This window comes from Pholcus phalangioides, unplaced genomic scaffold (assembly GCF_987345545.1).
Source record: "Pholcus phalangioides strain wild (caught in Gottingen) unplaced genomic scaffold, Ppha-v1.0 ptg000020l_1, whole genome shotgun sequence".
Lineage (NCBI taxonomy): Eukaryota > Metazoa > Arthropoda > Arachnida > Araneae > Pholcidae > Pholcus > Pholcus phalangioides.
Window position 1 is genome coordinate 7,239,668 of NW_028301613.1, and position 20,533 is coordinate 7,260,200.

General features: G+C 35.3%; 1 protein-coding gene across 4 annotated transcripts in view; it reads left to right on the plus strand.

Annotated features, from left to right (window-relative positions):
* Positions 1 to 593: 593 nt before the first annotated feature.
* LOC149070892 (regulating synaptic membrane exocytosis protein 2-like) overlaps positions 594 to 20,533 on the plus strand; it is an 86,940-nt gene continuing 67,000 nt past the window's right edge. For all 4 annotated transcript variants that reach the window (XM_089248294.1, XM_089248290.1, XM_089248293.1 and 1 more), the window contains exon 1: positions 594 to 1,751. In XM_089248294.1, coding sequence (XP_089104420.1) covers positions 1,645 to 1,751 — 107 coding nt within the window. In that variant the 5' untranslated portion in view covers positions 594 to 1,644. The remainder of the gene's footprint in view (positions 1,752 to 20,533) is intronic.

Sequence of the window (20,533 nt, forward strand, 5' to 3'; positions counted from 1 at the left end):
GTGCCGTTTTAACGCATGGGCTCACCCGGGCACGGCCCGGGGGCCTCGAGAGAATAGGGGCCTCAAAAAAAATTAGAAGTAGTCGAATTTTTCGAGAATTTGCGAGGTAGGAAAATCACTTGGCCCGGGGGGCCCGTGATGCTCTTAAGACGGCCCTGCTTAGCGCCTCCCCCCCAGATGGTCATGATCACATTTGACCCTAATAGCCATGTGTTAATGTCTCTATCTCTCTGCCACATATGACGCCCTATTTTCATTCATAAGCATCATGTGGGTGGGAGAGTATTACGTAACCCAAAATGGCGGTGGAAAAGAGAGGGTTATACACTCATATTATTCTTAGAAATAATCCCATCAGAATAAGTGGGGGCGATGTGGTTTCACGCACACTCACACACATAAAATATATAAATATATTTCCAGAATGTGAGCAGTGGCGGAAAAAAAAAAGCAAACACACAAAGAAAAAGGCCTTAAAACGAGGGTATTTGGCGACGCGTGGAGAAAATCTCGCCAGTTCTTGGCGGGGAGATCCCCATCGGTCGCCAGTTTGGGTGTATCACCGAACGTGTTGCCGACCGGGAGGAAAGAGAACACTGGTTACGTACATACACACACACACACACACTCACTCACTCACTAACTCATACACGCTCGCTCGCTCGCACGGACGGACGGACGGACGGACGGACAGACAGACCAACAAGGGCGCGCGATGACGCGACGACGACGATGACGAGGACCCGGATTAAGAACCAGCAACGGTGCTCTTCTCCTCCCTTCGGTTATTCTAATCATCGAGGAAACAAGAAAAAAGTGCCATTCAAAAAAGAAGCCCTCCCTCCCCCATCCTTCCATATACCAAAAAACAGAGGAGGGCCTATACAAGAGATAAAGCTAAAATATTGACGAGGAAGAGGAAAAAAAAACGGAAATCGGAATCGACAGAATATCGGGTGTGTGTGTGTGTTTTTAATTATTATTATTATTATTTTTTAAAGAAAATTATCTCATTTATTTGAAAAATTCCACGGCCACTTTTTTTCCTCCCCCCCCCCCCGACACGAAATAATTGAAGATGGCCGGCAGTACCACCACCGCTACCGCAAGTCCCGGAAAAATCATCATCATCGTCAACGAGGATAGTTGCAACCTGGTGGAAATAATACCAACACAGACAACAACAACAACAGCAGCAGCAAGAAGAAGTGGACAACCATCCTGCCCGGTGGTGGGCGGCTCGACGACAACGACCAAAGGGCAGAACCACCCTCGTAGTAGTAATAATAATAATAATAATAACATCGCTAAATCGGGAGGCCTAACGGTCGGGCGGCCATTTGCAAACGGACGCGAGTGATTGTTGGAAAAGAAAAGAAAAGAAAAAAAAAAAAAGTGCGGTGCCAAAACGGGAAGGTATTGTTTCGTTTCTAAATTTTCTTAGTGTTGTATTTATTGTGTTGCGGGTTTTCTTTGTTAAAAAAATCTGAAAGATCTTCCCGTTCTAATATAATATCTCGGGGTAAAAGAATCCAAAAAAAAAAACCACCACCGGAAAACAAATACAGTGTCGCGATAAAAAGACTTCACCCCCTCCAAAAATAGGGTTAGGTATTTGATCTCGAGAGAAGGGTGAAAAAAAACATGGAAGCTCCAGACCTTAGTCATCTGACGGAACAAGAAAGGATGATCATCGAGAAGGTTATGGCAAGGCAGAAAGAAGAAGAAGACAAAGAGAAAGAAGTCTTCAAGTGAGTCCATGTTTCATTTACTTATTTGTTTCTATGGAATTCATGTTGTGTTTTCTTGTTTTTGTTTTCCCGACATGGCATCAATTATTGCTGGGACTCGCGATTTTTACACTTTGATGGGGGGGGGGGAAGGCGGGAGACAATGGTGGCGGGGGTGCAAGGAGTGAACCTTGCACAACCTCCTTATGGTACGATCGATCTGACGCTGTTTTGAGGTGAGGGTGGGAGAAATGGGATTTTTTTTTTTTTTGGGTGGCATGGATCCTTGTTAAACCTATTTCGCTCCATATTTGCCATAAATATTCTCCGGTCGTGATTATATATAATAATTATTATTATTATAATTATGAAATTTCGTTTCTGTGCCGTTCGCATGTCGGAATCATCGCCATGTTTCATATTTAGGAATCAAGTAAGTGGGTTTGACATACGGTTTTGGGGTTTTTTGTTTTTATGGATGCTGTTTCGTTGATTGGGATTGCATGGGAGGAATTATCGCGAAGGTTATCGTAGTTCATGATTCGTAATTTTTTTCGTCGGCTCCCGTCCAGTTTCGTTACTGAGGAATGTGTTCGAATTTGTTAATGGATTATCACATGACGAGCATTATTTTCTTTTAATTAAAAAATTATTTTTAGCATTTTTAAAATTTTTTTTTGGAATTTACGTGAATTTGGGAATTTCCGAAATTATTTTGAAATGAAATGTTCTCGTGGAATTTATTCAAACATTTACATGGGAATTGGTACTTAACGAAGATTATAGAATTACGAACATGGATTATACATAATTCAAATTCATACACAAATAATTCATGTATAAAAGTAATTCATACGCAAATAATTCATGTATAAAAGTAATTCATACGCAAATAATTCATATATAAAAGTAATTCATATACAAATAACTAAATCTGAAAAAAACATTTGAGAGGAAATAACCTTGAGAAATTTATTTATATAATTACACGGGAATTCCAGCATAGTGGGAATTATAGAATTATGAATATGAATTATCACATAGAGAAAATTATATAATTATTTCGAAAAGATTACAGAGAGAGAGAGAGAGAGAGAGAAAGAAAGATTACAAATAAAGATATTTAGATTACATGGAGAAAATAATATAATTATTTATTCCCACGATTACACGGAGAATCGTCACATCCTGGAAATTATATAATTATGTATATGATTTATCACATAGAGAAAATCAAACAACTATTTTCTTTAAATTTTTTAAACAATGGGAAATATGCTTTGGAGTTTTTGGCGATCTTTAGGAATTTTTGAATTTTCCTGAAATTTTTATTAAACCTAATTTCACTCCATATTTGCCACAAATATCTCCGGTGATAATAGTAATTACTATTAATTTAATCTCGTATTTCCGTTCGTATGTGAAAATTATCGCCATGTTTGATATTTAGGAATCAAGTAAGTGGTTTGACATACGGTTCGGGTTTTTTATGGATGCTGTTTCGTTAATTGGAATTAAATGGAAGGAATTATCACGAAGGTTATCATAGTTCATGATTAGTAATTTTTTCATCAACTCTCATCGAGTTTCGTTACCGAGGAATGTATTCAAATCTATCAATGGATTATCACATAAGGAGCATTATTATTTTTTAATTAAAATTATTTTTAGCACTTTTTTTTAATTTTTCGCAATTTACATGAATTTGGGAATTTTCGAAATTATTTTGAAAAAGAAATGCCCTTGTGGAATTTATTCATGTAATTATAGAATTATGAACATGGATTTATACATAATTCATATACAAATAATTCATATGCAAATAGTTCATATGCAAATAGTTCATATGCAAATAGTTCATATGCAAATAGTTCATATGCAAATAGTTCATATATAAAAGTAATTCAGACACAAATAATTCATACATAAAAGTAATTCATACATAAAAGTAATTCATACATAAAAGTAATTCATACATAAAAGTAATTCACACACAAATAATTCATACATAAAAGTAATTTATACACAAATAATTCATACACAAATAATTCATATGCAAATAATTCATATACAAATAATTCATATGCAAATAATTCATATGCAAATAATTCATATATAAACGTAAACGTAATTCATATGCAAATAATTCATATATAAACGTAAACGTAATTCATATATAAACGTAAACGTAATTCATATATATACGTAAACGTAATTCATATGCAAATAATTCATATGCAAATAATTCATATGAAAATAATTCCTATGCAAATAATTCATATGCAAATAATTCATATGAAAATAATTCATATACAAATAATTCATATACAAATAATTCATATACAAATAATTCATACATACAAATAATTCATACATACAAATAATTCATGTATAAAAATAATTCATGTATAAAAATAATTCATATTCAAATAATTCATATACATAAATCTAAGAAAAATATTTTGAGTGCAACTATAATTGAGAAATTTATTTATACAATTACACGGGAATTGTTACATGGTAGAAATTATGGAATTATTTCATAGAGGAAAAAGTAGAGAATTATTTTTACATACATAATATTTTGAGACGATAAGAATTATCCTTCGACATTTTTTTCAAATTTTCATGAATTTTGGAGATTTTTAAATTTTTTTTTTGAAGAAAACTATCCCAGAGAAACTTCTCATAATTACTCGAGAATTTTCACATAGTGAAACTATAGAATTATATACATGAAAATTATCACGTAGAGAAAATATTATATAATTATTTTTTTAAATCATATCAATTTTCAAGACATTATCTGGAGAGATTGCAGTTAAAGAGATTTAGATTAGATAGACAAAATTATGTAATTATTTATTGCTATCTATAAATAGACGATAATGATCATTTAGTGGAAATTATAGAATTATGCAAATTAATAGTATCATTATGAAATTATTTTTTCAATAGCATATTATAAGCAATAAGAACTATTCTTTAGAATTTTCGTGTCAAAATTTTCATGAATTTTAGAATTTCTGAAATTTTTTTTTTTGTTAAACCTGTTTCCTCTCTACTTTTGTCGTAAATGTCTCCCGTGATAATAATAATCATTATAATTTTTAAATTTAGTTTTTCCTGTTCGTATATCGGAAATATCGCCATGTTTGATATTCGGAATCAAGTCAGTGGTTTGACATAAAGTTTAAGGTTTTTATGGATGCTGTTTCGTTAATTGGGATTTACATGGAAGGAATTATCACGAAGATTATCATAGTTTATGACTCGTAATTTTTTCATCAATCGTCGTCAAGTTTCATTACCAAGGAATGTATTATCTACTATTGGATTATCAGATGAAGAGAAGTAGATTTTTTTTTAAAATTTAAACTATAGCATTTTTTTCCAATTTTTGTGAATTTAGAATTTTTTGGAATTTTTTTTGACAGGAAATATCTTTGGGAAATTTATTCATATAATTACATATGAATCGTCAATTAGTGGAAATCATAGAATTACGCACATGAACTATCAAATAAAGAAAATAGTGAAATTATTTTCAAATTAAATAATTATTTAAAAGGATTTACATAGAGAGGAATTACAGTTAAAAAAGATAGGCAAACATAGGAAAAATTATATAATTATTTATTCCTATAATTACACGAGAATCGTCACATTTTGCAAATTTTAAAATTATGTGTATGAATTATCTCATAGAAGAAATAATACAATTATTTTTGTAATAATATTTTAGACTATAAGAATTATCCTTTACAGTTTTTGCTTCAAACTTTCTGACAATTTTTATGAGTTTCGGAAAATTCCGAATTTTTTTTTGTTAAACCTATTTCCTCCCACATTTGCCATAAATATTTCCTGTGATAATTATCAATATTATCATTTTTTTATCTCGATTTTCCGTTTGTATGTACAAATTATCGACATGTTTGATATTAGGTATCAAGTCAGTGGTTTGACATACGATTTGGGTTTATGGATGTTTTGTTAATTGGGATCATGGAAGGAATTATCGCAAATTTTTTTTAAAGAATTATGAAAATGAGAATAAACATTTTTAATATGAATTTGACAATATTTTGGAATTTTTTACGAATTTCTGAAATGTCGGTATTTTTCTTTGAAAGGAAATACCCTCTTATTATAAAAAGAAATTAGCTTATTTTCATAATTACATGGCAATTACACATTCATAACGTAGGAAATCACACAATTAACTTTCTGTAATTATTTTAAGCAATAAGAATTATGCTTCAGGATTTTTGTTTCAAAATTTTTGACAATGTTTATGAATTTTGGAATTCCTGAAACTCTTTTGTTAAATCTATTTCACTCCATATTTGCCATAAATATCTATAGAAAAATTATATTGATTTCTTCCATGGTTACATCAAAAATTATCGCCAAGTTTGATATTTAAGAATTGAGTCAAGAGGTTGTTTTAAGATTTATGGATGTTGTTTCGTTAATTGGGATCATGGAAAGAATTATTACGATGATTATCATCGCTTATGACTGGCAATTTTTTCGTCAATCGTCATCGAGTTTCGTTACCGAGGAATGTAATTACAAATCTATTAATAGATTATCACGTAAGGAGCATTTTTTAAAATGAAAATTTTTTTTTAGCATTTTGCTTTAATTTTTTCAAATTTTCATGAATTCAGGACTTTTTGAAATTATGTTGAAAAGTAATATTCTGGTGAAATTTATTCATATAATTACATTTCGTCACATAATGAAAGTTATAGAATTATGAACATGAATTATACATATAGTACATATACAAATAATTCATGTACAAAAGTAATTCATGTATAAAAATAATTCATGTACAAAAGCAATTCATGTATAAAAATAATTCATGTACAAAAATAATTTATATGTAAAAGTAATTCATATGCAAACAATTCATATATTAAAGTGATTCATATGCAAATAATTCATATGTAAAAGTAATTCATATGCAAACAATTCATATATTAAAGTGATTCATATGCAAATAATTCATATGTTAAAGTAATTAAGAAAATAATTAAGAAAATAATTCATATACAAATATTCCATGCAAAAAAGTAGTTCTTATGTAATAATTCACATACAAATATTTCATGCAAAAAAGCAGTTCATATGTAATAATTCATATGCAAATAATGCATATATAAAAGTAATTCATATGCAAATAATTCATATACAAATGATTCATATACAAATGATTCATATACAAATGATTCATATGTAAAGGTAATTCATATAGAAGTAATCCATGCACAAAAGTAATTCATATAGAAGTAATCCATGCACAAAAGTAATTTACATAGAAGTAATCCACGCACAAAAATAATTCATACACACAAGTAATTAATACACAAGTAATTAATACGCAAGTTACTAATACATAAATAATTCATACCCAAAGGGTAATTCATATACAAATAATCCATACCCAAAGGGTAATTCATATACAAATAACCCATACACAAAGGGTAATTCATATACAAATAACCCATACACAAAGGGTAATTCATACACAAATAATCCATACACAAAGGGTAATTCATATACAAATAATCCATACACAAATGGTAATTCATATACAAATAATCCATAAACAAAGAGTAATTCATATACAAATAACCCATACACAAAGGGTAATTCATACACAAATAATCCATACACAAATGGTAATTCATATACAAATAATCCATACACAAAGGGTAATTCATACACAAATAATCCATACACAAAGGGTAATTCATATACAAATAATCCATACACAAATGGTAATTCATATACAAATAATCCATAAACAAAGGGTAATTCATATGCAAATAACCCATACACAAAGGGTAATTCATACACAAATAATCCATACACAAATGGTAATTCATATACAAATAATCCATACACAAAGGGTAATTCATATACAAATAATCCATAAACAAAGGGTAATTCATATACAAATAATTCATATACATACACAAAAGTAATTCATGCGTAAAGGTAATACATATACAAATAATTCATATACTATAAATCTAAAAAATAATAATTTTTCAAGAGGAGAAGTATCCTTGAGAAATTTATTCATACAATTACACGGGATTTCTCACATAGTGGAAATTACATACTTTTTCGAAATTTATAATTTATATAGAATCGTTACATAGTGAAAATTATAGAATTATGTACATGAATAATCACGTAGGGGAAATTATATAATTATTTTTAAATTATATTAATTTACAAGAGATTACAGTTAAAGAGATTTAGATTACATAGACAAAATTATGTAATTATTTATTGTATGTAATTATTGTAATTAATGTATTATTATATTAACTATCTTGAAATAAACGGGAATGGTCATACAGTGGGAATTATAGAATCATGTATATGAATTATCACCTAGAGGAAATGACACAAATATTTTTTAATAATATTTTTAGCAATAAGAATTATCCTTTAGAGTTTTGGTTTCAAAATGTCTAATAATTTTTACGAATTTTGAAAAATTTGTTAAACCGATTTGACTCCACATTTGCCATAATTATCTCCGGTGATAATAATAATAATTATTATTATTTAGATCTGGTTTTTCTCGTTGGTGTGTCGAAAACATCGCCATGTTTGATATTTAGGAAGCAATTTACGCGGTTTGACATACGGTTTGGGTATATGGATGTTGTTTCGTTAATTGGGATTACATGGAAGGAATTATCGCGAAGATTATCATAATTTATGAATTAATTATTTTTGCATCAATCGCGGTCGAGTTTCATTACCAATAAATTTATTCAAATCTATTATTGGATTGTCACAAGGAGGAAATCAGAGAATTATTTTTGCTTTATGAATTTCGGAATTTTTGAAATTGTTTTCGTAAGGAAATATCCTTGTGAGATTCATTCTTATATGGAGGGATTATAGAATTATTTAAAATAATTAAAATTATGCTTTAATGTTTTTTTACCAATTTTATGGATTTCAGAAGTTTTTAAATTTTGTTCGTGCAAAAACTACCCTCGAGAAATTTATTCTCATAATTACATGGGAATCGTGACATAGTGGAAATTATAGAATTATGTATATGAATTATCACATATAAAGAGAAAATCATACAATTATTTTCTAAATAACATTTTAAGCAATAAGAATTATCCTTTAGAGTTTTTGACGATGAATTTGGGTTTTTATGGATGATATTTCGTTAATTGGGATCATCGGAGGAATTATCAATTAAATTTTTCATCAATCGGCGTTGAGTTTCGTTACCGAGGAATGTAATCAAACCTATTACTGGATTATCACATGGAGAGAATTATTATTTTTTTAAATTAAAATTATCTTTTATCATTTTTTTACAGTTTTCGAAATATTGTTGAAAGAAAATACTCGTGACAAATTTCTTCCTATTATTACAAGGGGATTGTTGCATAGTGGAAGTTACAGAATATGTACATGAATTCTATACAGAAGAATTATGTGTAAGAATTATTTATGTACATGATTCATTTACACGTAATGCGTGTACATAAATAATACATATACATAAATTACAAAAATAATTAAGAGGAAGTATATCTTTGAGATATTTATTCCCGTAATTACATTGGAATCGTCACATAATGGAAGATGTAGAATTATTTCTTTAAATACAATTTTAAACAATCAGAATTATCTTGGTATTGTTTTAAATTTTTAATAAATAATTCATATACATAAATCTAGAAAATTTTTGAGAGGAACTTATTCTTGAAAAAAATTTATTGATAAACTTACATGGGAATCGTCATAAAGTAGAAATTACAGAATTATCACATATAGAAAATTGAAGAATTATCACATATAGAAAATTGAAGAATTATCACATATAGAAAATTGAAGAATTATCACATATAGAAAATTGAAGAATTATCACACATAGAAAATTGAAGAATTATCACACATAGAAAATTGAAGAATTATCACACATAGAAAATTGAAGAATTATCACACATAGAAAATTGAAGAATTATCACACATAGAAAATTGAAGAATTATCACACATAGAAAATTAGAGAATTGTCCAAAGAGAAAATTAGAGAATTATCAGTAGAGAAAATTAAAGAACTATCAATAGAGAAAACTAGAGAATTATCAAAAGAGAAAATTAGATAGTTATCATATATAGGAAATTACAGAATTATTTTTGAATAATATTTTGAAAAATAAAAATTATCGTTTGACATTTTTTTTGCCGATTTTTATGAATTTCAGAAATTGTTTAAATTTTATATGAGGAAAACTATCCTTGAGAAAATTTTTCTCATAATTACTCGAGATAAACTTCACACATAATGATAATTATAAAATTATATACATAAAGTGTATAAGAGAGAAAATGATATAATTATTTTTCGATAACATTTGGACAATTTTTAAATTTTCGAGTATATATTCTACAACAATAATCTTCTTATGGTTAAAGTCTCCTTGATTCCTTAATTTCGAACATCTCTTCGAAGTCTTAAAACATAAATATTGCTTGTAAGTCCCCTTATGACATGAATATTGCTTAGTCTCCTTAGAACATGGATATAGCTTCTAAATCTCCTTAAAATATACACTGAAGAGCGAAAAAACTGGTACACCTGCCTCATATCGTGTAGGGCCCTCGTGAGCCCGCAGAAGTGCCGCAACACGACGGGGCATGGACTCGACTAATGTCTAAAGTAGTGCTGGAGGTAATTGACACCATGAATCCTGCAGGGCTGTCCATAAATCCGTAGGAGTAAGAGGGGGTGAAGATCTCTTCTGAACAGCACGTTGCAAGGCATCCCAGATATGTTCAATAATGTTCATGTCTGGGGATTTTGGTGGCCAGCGGACGTGTCTAAAGTCAGAAGAGTGTTCCTGGAGTCACTTTGTAGCAATTCTGGACGTATGGGGCGTCGCATTGTCCTGCTGAAATTGTCCAAGTCCGTCGGAATGCACAATGGACATGAATGGGTGCAGGTGATCAGACAGGATGCTTACGTACCTGTCACCTGTCAGAGTCGTATCTAGACGTATGAGGGGTCCCATATCACGCCAACTGCACCCGCCCCATACCATCACAGAGCCTCCACCAGCTCGAACGGTCCCCTGTTGACATGTAGGGTCCATGGATTCATGAGGTTGTCTCCATACCCGTACACGTCCATCAGCTCGAAGCAATTGGAACCGACACTCGTCAGACCAGGCAATGTGTTTCCAGTCCTCAACAGTCCAATGTCGGTGTTGTCGGGCCCAGGCGAGGCGTAAAGCTTTGTGTCGTGCAGTCATCAAGGGTACACGAGTGGGCCTTCGGCTCCGAAAGCCCATATCGATGATGTTTCGTTGAATGGTTCGCACGCTGACACTTGTTGATGGCCCAGCATTGAAATCTGCAGCAATTTGCGGAAGGGTTGCACGTCTGTCACGTTTAATGATTCTCGTCAGTCCCGTTCTTGCATGATCTTTTTCCGGCCGCAGCGATGTCTTAGATTTAATTTTTTACCGGATTCCCGATATTCACGGTACACTCGTGAAATGGTCGTACGTGAAAATCCAAATTTCATCGCTGCCTCGGAGATGCTATGTCCCATCTCTCGTGCGCCGACTATAACACCACGTTCAAACTCACTTAAATCTCGATAACCTGCTATTGTAGCAGCAGTAACCGATCTAACAATTATGCCAGACACTTGTTGTGTTATAAAGGCGTTGCAGTGCCGTACTCTGATTGGTTCCATATCTCTTTATTTGCATACCCATGCCTGTACCAGTTTTTTTGGCTCTTCAGTTTAGATCAATATATCTATTGCGTCGAAGTCTACTTACTTATTGCATGGATATTGCTCCGAACTTTCCTTAGAACATGGATATTGCTTCAAAGTCTCGTTAGAACATGGCTATCGCTTCGAAGTCCCCTTAAAACATAAATATTACTTGTAAGTTCTCTTATGACATGAATATTTCTTCGAAGTCTCCTTAAAGTATAAATATTGCTTCTTAGTCTCCGTAGAACATAGATATTGATATTGTTTCGAAGTTTTCTTAGAACATAGATATAGCTTCGAAGTCTCGTTAGAACATGGCTATCTCTTCGAAGTCTACTTATTACATGCATATAGCTTCGAAGTCTCCTTAGAACATAGATATTGCTTCAAAGTCTCCTTAGAACATAGATATTGCTTCGAAGACTCGTTAGAACATGGCTATCTCTTCGAAGTCTACTTATTACATGCATATAGCTTCGAAGTCTCCTTAGAACATAGATATTGCTTCAAAGTCTCCTTAGAACATAGATATTGCTTCGAAGACTCATTAGAACATGGCTATCTCTTCGAAGTTTTCATAGAACATAGATATAGCTTCGAAGTCTCGTTAGAACATAGATATAGCTTCGAAGTCTCGTTAGAACATGGCTATCTCTTCGAAGTCTACTTATTACATGCATATAGCTTCGAAGTCTACTTATTACATGCATGTAGCTTTGAAGTCTACTTATTACATGCATGTAGCTTTGAAGTCTACTTATTACATGCATATAGATTTGAAGTCTACTTATTAAATGCATATAGCTTCGAAGTCTCCTTAGAACATAGATATTGCTTCGAAGACTCGTTAGAACATGGCTATCTCTCCTCGAAGTCTCCTTAAAATATAGATCAATATCAATATATAGATCAATATCTATTGCGTCGAAGTCTACTTATTGCATGGATATTGCTCCGAAGTTTCCTAAGAACATGGATATTGCTTCAAAATCTCGTTACAACATGGCTATTGCTTCAAAATCTCGTTAGAACATGGCTATTGCTTCGAAGTCTTCTTAAAACATAGATATTGTTTCTAAATCTCCTTAAAACATGGATATTGTTTCAAATCCCCTTAAAACATAGATATTACTTCAACGTCTCCTTATAACATGGAGATTGATCTTCGAGGTATCACGATTTTCACGCTCTTTGTTCACAAAAAGCGTGTTAGTTTGTCACAACCCCTCTGGTTCATGGAAAAAGTGCGTAATCTTTATTTAGAAAAATAAAGGACATTTAGAGAGAGAGAGAGAGAGAGAGAGCATAAAAGTGGAACTTGTGACCTTCTCCATCAGTTACTGAAGAAAGGGTGGGGATTAGAGAAAGTGTTTAGGGAAAGTAAGAAGGAATTTGGTCTATAGGTTGGCAGATAGCATTGGTACTGACCCAAAACCATTTTTCAGGTACGTCAACAATGGATGTAAGGGAACCGTTGGAACACTCTCGATAGAGGGGTCTAATCTAAAGAGCAATGTAAGCATGTGTCGTGTGTTCAATGACTTTTTCACCAAAGTTTTTACTAGAGAAGGTGATATCAAAAGTACGAGTGTAGCATGGCCCTCAACGATATTCAAGTGGATAAAATGGAAGTCTTAAAACGTCTAAAAATGTATGTGCACCAGGAGCAAATGATATTTATTCTGGGGCCCTTAGGGGATGTGCTAAGGAACTTACGAGTTGCACAAATTTATAGAAGCAGTGTTGATGAGGGGTATCGTCCCAAACATAGGCGGAAATAGACTGGGAAGTCTGGGGGCCCGGTCATTATTGCTGGGGGGGGGCACGATTATGATGATGTCAATTTATACTTATACACATTAGACCAGTCGACTCCACCTTTGACGCTGGGGGGGGGGGGGGCAATGCTTCTCCCGTATCTCCGCCTAGAGTTTTGGGAGCTTGCTAATGTGGTTCTGATACTTAAAAAGGGTAGTAGAGGAATCGTGTCGAATTTTCGGCCAGCGAGTTTGACAAGCTCCCCCTCGAAAATTTTGGAAATTATTATCAAAGGTGATTGGTAAATTGGATAGACGAGAATAGCGTATTGTCGGAAAACCAGCATGGGTTTAGGAATAATCATGTATAACTAAAAGTGGTATTATATAAGGTTCTACTTCGCTTCTATGATCACGTGACTAAGGGTTTGGGTAAGGACAAATACGTGGATGATGTTTATCTTGATTTCCGGAAGGCATTCGATCATGTCCAATATGATATGCTTATGAAGCGTTTACACGAGAATGGGATTTTTGGCAGTTTGCTGAGTTGGATAGAAACTTGGTTAAGAGATAGGTCACAACGGGTTCTGATGAACAGTAGATTTTCCAATTGGATAGGTGTGAAAAGTGGAGTCCCTCAAGGAAGTATCCTTGGGCCCATATTTTTTTCACTTTTTATCAGGGTATCGATGGGATTGTTAGCAAATTCGCAGTTAACGTGAAGCTAATGGGGGTAAGTCGGGAATCCAAGAGATAGGGAGATGCTCCAGATGAAATTGAATATGATTGCAGCATGGGCAAATGAATAGAGCATGGCCTTCAGTGTGGATAAGTGCATGGTCGCTCATTTTGGTTCGAACAATTCACTGTTTACTTTACGAGTTGAATGGTATCACTATTCCGGATGCAACTAGGGCCACCGATTTGGGAATTCTCATTGAAGAGCCGGTTAGGTTTTCTAAACATTGTTCAGCGGTGATCAAAAGAACGAACAGAAAATGTTCGGCTTCATTCTCAAAAAGGTCTCTCCACGTTCTCTTAAAGCCATTCTCCCGCTTTTCCTATTTGAGATTTTCATTCTGGACTGAAGTATGCCGTTAGGTTTCGGAGGCCATACCTACAGAGGAACATCGACTTGGTTGAGAGGTTGAAGAGAAGAGCTACGCGAGCTTCTGATGGCACGCGGGGCTTAAGCTATGAAAAGAGACTAGACATTTAATACACCGTCAATCAACTGCTTCGACAAGGGGACACCAGTATCATTTAGTAAAGAACAACTCCAGGTTGCGCTTTTACGGGGATTTGATAGGGTTTTTAGTGAATGGAATAGCTTACCTCCGGGCATCGTAAACTCTAACACAACTGACACGTTTAAAAAGATGTACGATAAACATATTGGGATAAATCCAGAAGCTATTCATACTTAGAACGAGACAACCATAACATTTTTTCATGGGCAGTATATTACATATTATTAACTATTTTCGAGATTTATGCTTTTTTTTATATTGGGTTGCAGTATTTTAGTTATGCTTGACATCCATGTCTTTCATGGCAATATTTTTTCAGTTACCTCGGTGGGCAACTTGTCTGTTGTGGCCTTTGTCTCCTTAGAACATGGTTATTCCTTCGAAGTCACCCAAGAACATGGATATTGCGCTTCAAAGTCTCCTTAAAACATGGATATTGCGCTTCAAAGTCTCCTTAAAACATGGATATTGCGCTTCAAAGTCTCCTTAAAACATGGATATTGCGCTTCAAAGTCTCCTTAAAACATGGATATTGCGCTTCAAAGTCTCCTTAAAACATGGATATTGCGCTTCAAAGTCTCCTTAAAACATGGATATTGCGCTTCAAAGTCTCCTTAAAACATGGATATTGCTTCGCGTCGCCTTATGGCACGGTTATTGCTTCGAAGTCTCCTTGAACATGGATCTTGCTTCCCATCTTCTTATAACATGGATATATCTTCCAAGTCTCCTTATAACATGAATATCACAATAAAGTCTCCTTAGAACATGGTTATTCCTTCGAAGTCCCCTAAGAACATGGATATTGCGCTTGAAAGTCTCCTTAAAACATGGATATTGTGCTTCAAAGTCTCCTTAAAACATGGATATTGTGCTTCAAAGTCTCCTTAAAACATGGATATTGCTTCGCGTCGCCTTATGGCACGGTTATTGCTTCGAAGTCTCCTTGAACATGGATCTTGCTTCGCGTCTTCTTATAACATGGATATATCTTCGAAGTCTCCTTAGAACATGGATATATCTTCGAAGTCTCCTTAGAACATGGATATAACTTCGAAGTCTCCTTAGAACATGGATATTACTGTAAAGTCTCCTTAGAACATGGATATTACTGTAAAGTCTCCTTAGAACATTTATGTTGCTGTAAAGTCTTCTTAGAACATGTCTATTGCTTCACAGTCTCCTTAAAACATAGATATTGCTTCGAAGTCTCCTTAAAACATAGATATTGCTTCGAAGTCTCCTTCAAATATATAGATACTGTTTCTTTGTCTCCTAACAACATGGATATTGCTTCGAAGTCTCCTTAGAGCATGGATATTGGGAAAAAGTTTAAGAACATAGATATGGCTGCAAAGGTTCTATATAGAACGTCCAATATTATTTCAACGCTTTGTTTAGAAAAGTATATATTTCTCCATAGATTCCTTATAAAATGGACATTACTCCAGATCAAGTTTCTATAACTTGCACATTCCCTCAAGAGTTCTTCTAGAATCTAGAGCATGGATATATCGCTTCAACGGTTTCCCACAATATGGTTCAATGGTTCCCCCCCCCCACACACACAACTTATTGCTAACTATTTTAAGGGTTCCGCAATGCAAAACAAACTTTCCGAAACGCAAATGAACACTATAAGCTCAAAGTTTTGGCTACACCACCACCACCACCCTCTCCGGCATTCCCCACACGTTCGGACCCCGATTCTTTGTTTTTTACCAGCTTTCATATGCAATATATGTACATTCACACACACACACCATCTTTTTTTGTTTGGCGTAACATGCCTAACACGTATGGGTGGTATCGTTGACATGATTTTGGCATAAAGCTTCGCATTCTTTCTTTCTTGGTGTTTCTCTCGAAAAAAATCTTCCTTCTCTAGGAGGGTCCGCACAGAGTTCTTTTCTCTCTCTATAAATACACTAAAAAAATTTGCTTTTTTGGAATGTGAAAGCTGCTGATGGTCGGCATGTTATAAAAAAAGGCAGTTGTTAAGGGGGAGAGAGAGAGAGAAGGAGAAGCCGATATTGTTGTAGAAGCCAAAAAGGATCAATGAGGAACCAAGAAAAGCCAGCAGCAGCAGCAGCAACAACAAAAAAATGCCAAGAAAGGAGTAAAAAAAGAAAAAGAAAATATTGCTCTTTTTTTTATTTCTTGTTGTTGTTGTTGGTTCCCTGGGCAAAAATCCAACCAAACGCGGCAACCCTTATCGATTTTTGTGTTGCTTGCTTGCTTGCTGCTGCTGCCTCGGCCTGTGCTGAGTTGAGCTCAGTCTCTCTCTCTTCCTTTACAAACTGACTCCTCAGGGCTGTGTGTGCGTGCGTGCGTGTATGTATGTGTTGTGTATACTACACTTCATACACGCACTCACACAGCTGATAGCAGCAAGCAAGCACACACTGGCTTCTTTAGATATCAACGGGAAGGCTTAAAAAATGAAATAAAATATATAGGAGAGAGAGGAAGGAACATTTTTTGGATGTGTTGAATTCGGTCGTTAAAAAATTGGCTCGGAAATCGACCTTCCCCTCCCCCCGCCCCTCACAGCTCCAAGTGTGTATATAGGGTGTCCTGGAGTGGACGTGGACAGGGGTTCCGCAAGATTTGGAAAACGAGAAGTTGAAATGTTGATGGCAATGTTGTAGAGGAACGTAGATATAATTCCTAGGGTTCTTTAGAGAAGCGATGGTTGTTGATCCCTTACTTACCAAGGATGCCCTTTCGTCCTTCGAGCTCAGCCTCCTCCACCGAGACTTCGTGGGCCCTGGTTTTCTGTAACATCTCCTGTTTGTGAATAACCATCTGTAACAGCGGTGGCCAACAGTTGGTACGAAAGGTGAAACACCTTGAAACGCACAAGGTTCTGTGCGGGTCCCCGACCAAGTAAAAATGCTGTGATGTAATGACGTCCTTTCGTCCTTCGGGTTCAGCCTCCCACACACGACTTCGTGGGCCCTGGTTTTCTGTACCATCTCCTGTTTGTGAATAATCATCTGTAACACAGGTGACCAACAGTTGGTGGTCCGCAAGGTGCTTCTGTGCGCGACCAGGTAAAGACACCGTGTATTAAATTAAATGTTTGTTAATTTTTGACCTATTAGGTTCCAACAGCAGACACTTCCCGATTAACAAACAAACGTCCGTTATTTCCGGTGTCAATAATAATTTACTCTTTTCTCACCATATTACTTTTTCAACACACAAATTGCTTCATAAAGTTTATGGCAGTAACTTTTTCGGCAAGTTGTCTGTTTTGGCCTTTGTATTTGTAGCTGAATGCATAGTTGGTGTTCTTCTCACTATGCGAAACGTTTACGAAGTGGATGCAAACTCACAATCGGGGCGGCTCTAGTTCACCGCCCGACTGGCGTTGTGGCAAGATGCTCGTCTACCCCCGTGAAGGTTGTTGTCATGGTCCCGGGTTTGACAAGAAATAAGATATTTTCCCTAACGAATTTGAGGCGTCCACCAATAGACAGCGCCTTCATTTCCAACCCATCTCATTAATGGCAGTAAATTGCAATATAGCGCTATGACCAGAGTTGGTGTTTGATGAAGTAGTTCACCTGTGATGCACCCTAAAGATGACCTTGCTGGAAGGGCTTTAGCCGGGGAGGGGGCGGCTCTGAGACAAGCCCCAGATGTTTCATCCGTCCAAAGCTGCACACTATTGGTTGACCAGCAAAATGTACCACACACACCTTGGCCATACCTCCCGCTTTTAAAGTCGAGAGTTATTTCGCTGCTCTTAGTTACACCAGCCAGAGTTGAACTTTGTTAACCCCTAAAATACCTACTCCAAGGTTCCCAAGGTGGAAGCTACAGGAGTGTGAGGGGTTTCCGGTGCTTCAAACTCCGGACAAGTGAGTACCCAAATTTTTTCCTTTGTCTTTATTTGAACGGTCTCGAGAAATTACTGGGATGGGGGGGGGGGCTGACAAGGCTCCAGCCCGGGACGATTCTCATCATTTTTTTTTCTCGCACTATAAGATTACTATAGAGAGCCCCGTGAAAAATCTGAGGTGGTCGCCCGGTACCACGCCTAGGGGGCACTGCTGCAGGATATGGGTGCCGTGGCCGAACCTGAATGCACTCTTGCCCCCATGTGATACAGTTGATTCTTGTTTTCGGTATTACACAACCCAGGCCGTCTTAATGGAGAGCATCATGGGCTCCCGGGCCAAATGATTCTTCTGAGGCCCTACCTGGAAAATTCTCGAAAAATTCAACTACTTCTCGTTTTTCCGAGGCCCCTCTTCTTTTGAGGCCCCCGGGCCATGCGTTAAGACGGCACTGCTCGAAACTTCCACTGACTAGCCTACGGAGACCCAAGTAATTCCTAAGGGCAAAAATGTTTCGTACAGTATTTGATAGAAGAGTTGATTTGTGGTTGATAAGAGTGGATGATTGAGTTCATATCGTTCCGTTGAATGAGGGAGTTCCACACACACGAATACGATGATTATAATCATCGGCACTGATAACTATATACTTGCGCATTCGTCTCTAAATTTCGCCGCGGTAGGTTGGTGACATTTCGAGTTGTACCAGAATGGCACTTCTTCAAACTGAACCATCGATATTCTGGTTAAAGAATGTAACTCACGTAATACGAATATTTGTATTGCCAACCTGGTTCCGTTTAACTTTATGGACGTGCAGGAGCATCAAGAAATACTGAGCGCGAGTCTACAGGCAGAGGCGGTTTTATGGTTTTTCCGTCTGTGGGTTACGTACATTTTGGCCGCTCTTATCCCATTCTTGTCTAATTTTCTTGACCCACTCGATCTTTAAATTTGTTGCCCTTATCCCATTCTTGTCTAATTTTCTTGACCCACTCATTCTTAAAATTTGTTGCCCTTATCCCATTCTTGTCTAATTTTCTTGACCCACTCATTCTTAAAATTTGTTGCCCTTATCCCATTCTTGTCTAATTTTCTTGACCCACTCATTCTTAAAATTTGTTGCCCTTATCCCATTCTTGTCTAATTTTCTTGATCCACTCATTCTTAAAATTGACCGCCCTTTTCCCCCCCTTTCTTGTCTAATTTTCTTGTTACACTCACTTTTCAAATTGACCGCCCTTATCCCATTCTTGTCTAATTTTCTTGACACACTCATTCTTTAAATTTGCTGCCCTAATCCCATTAGTTTGTAATTTTCTTGACACACTCGCTTTTCAAATTGACCACCTTTATCCCATTCTTGTCTAATTTTCTTGACCCACTCATTCTTTAAATTTGTTGTCCTTATCGCATTCTTGTCTAATTTTCTTGATCCTCTCATTCTTATAATTTGCTGTCTTTATCCCATTCTTGTCTAATTTTCTTGACCTTCAAATTTGTAGCCTAGCACCCCCGCTCCCAGGAAATATGCTTCTGATGTCACTCTATGGGTCACATGATTGCACACTTTCTTGATCACTCTATGGTCAAATTATTGTACACTTTCTTAGTCACTCTATGGTCACATGATTGCACACTTTCTTTGTCACTCATTTGGTTTGCTCACTTATATACTTGGTCCTTTGCTCTCCAGGTATTTCTTTTGACCATTCACATGCTTGCGCAGTGTTTTGTTTGGTCACTCGCATGCTTGTACACTCTAAATCCGCGTTTCTCAACCACCGGACCGCTGCCTTGCACCGGGCCTTGGCATTAGTGAAAGCGGGCAGTAAGTAATTCATCGTTTCATGACGATTCCTGCACACTTCATTGGTCATTCTTTAGGGCGCCCATCAACCTCTTTCTTCAGAGGAAGACTTTAGGTCACTCCTTTGGTCACTCACATGCTCGGAAACTCTCTAGACCTTTCTTTAAGTCGTTCACTGACCAGAAAATCCATGACCCCTACTAATGTCACTCTTTTGATCACTCAGATTGTGTAGGCCACTACTCTTTTCACTACAGCAAACTCTGCAGGTCACTCATTTTGTCACTCACTGGCCAAGTCCCTCTATAGACACGCAATCATTTTAAATATTTTTACCGACTATT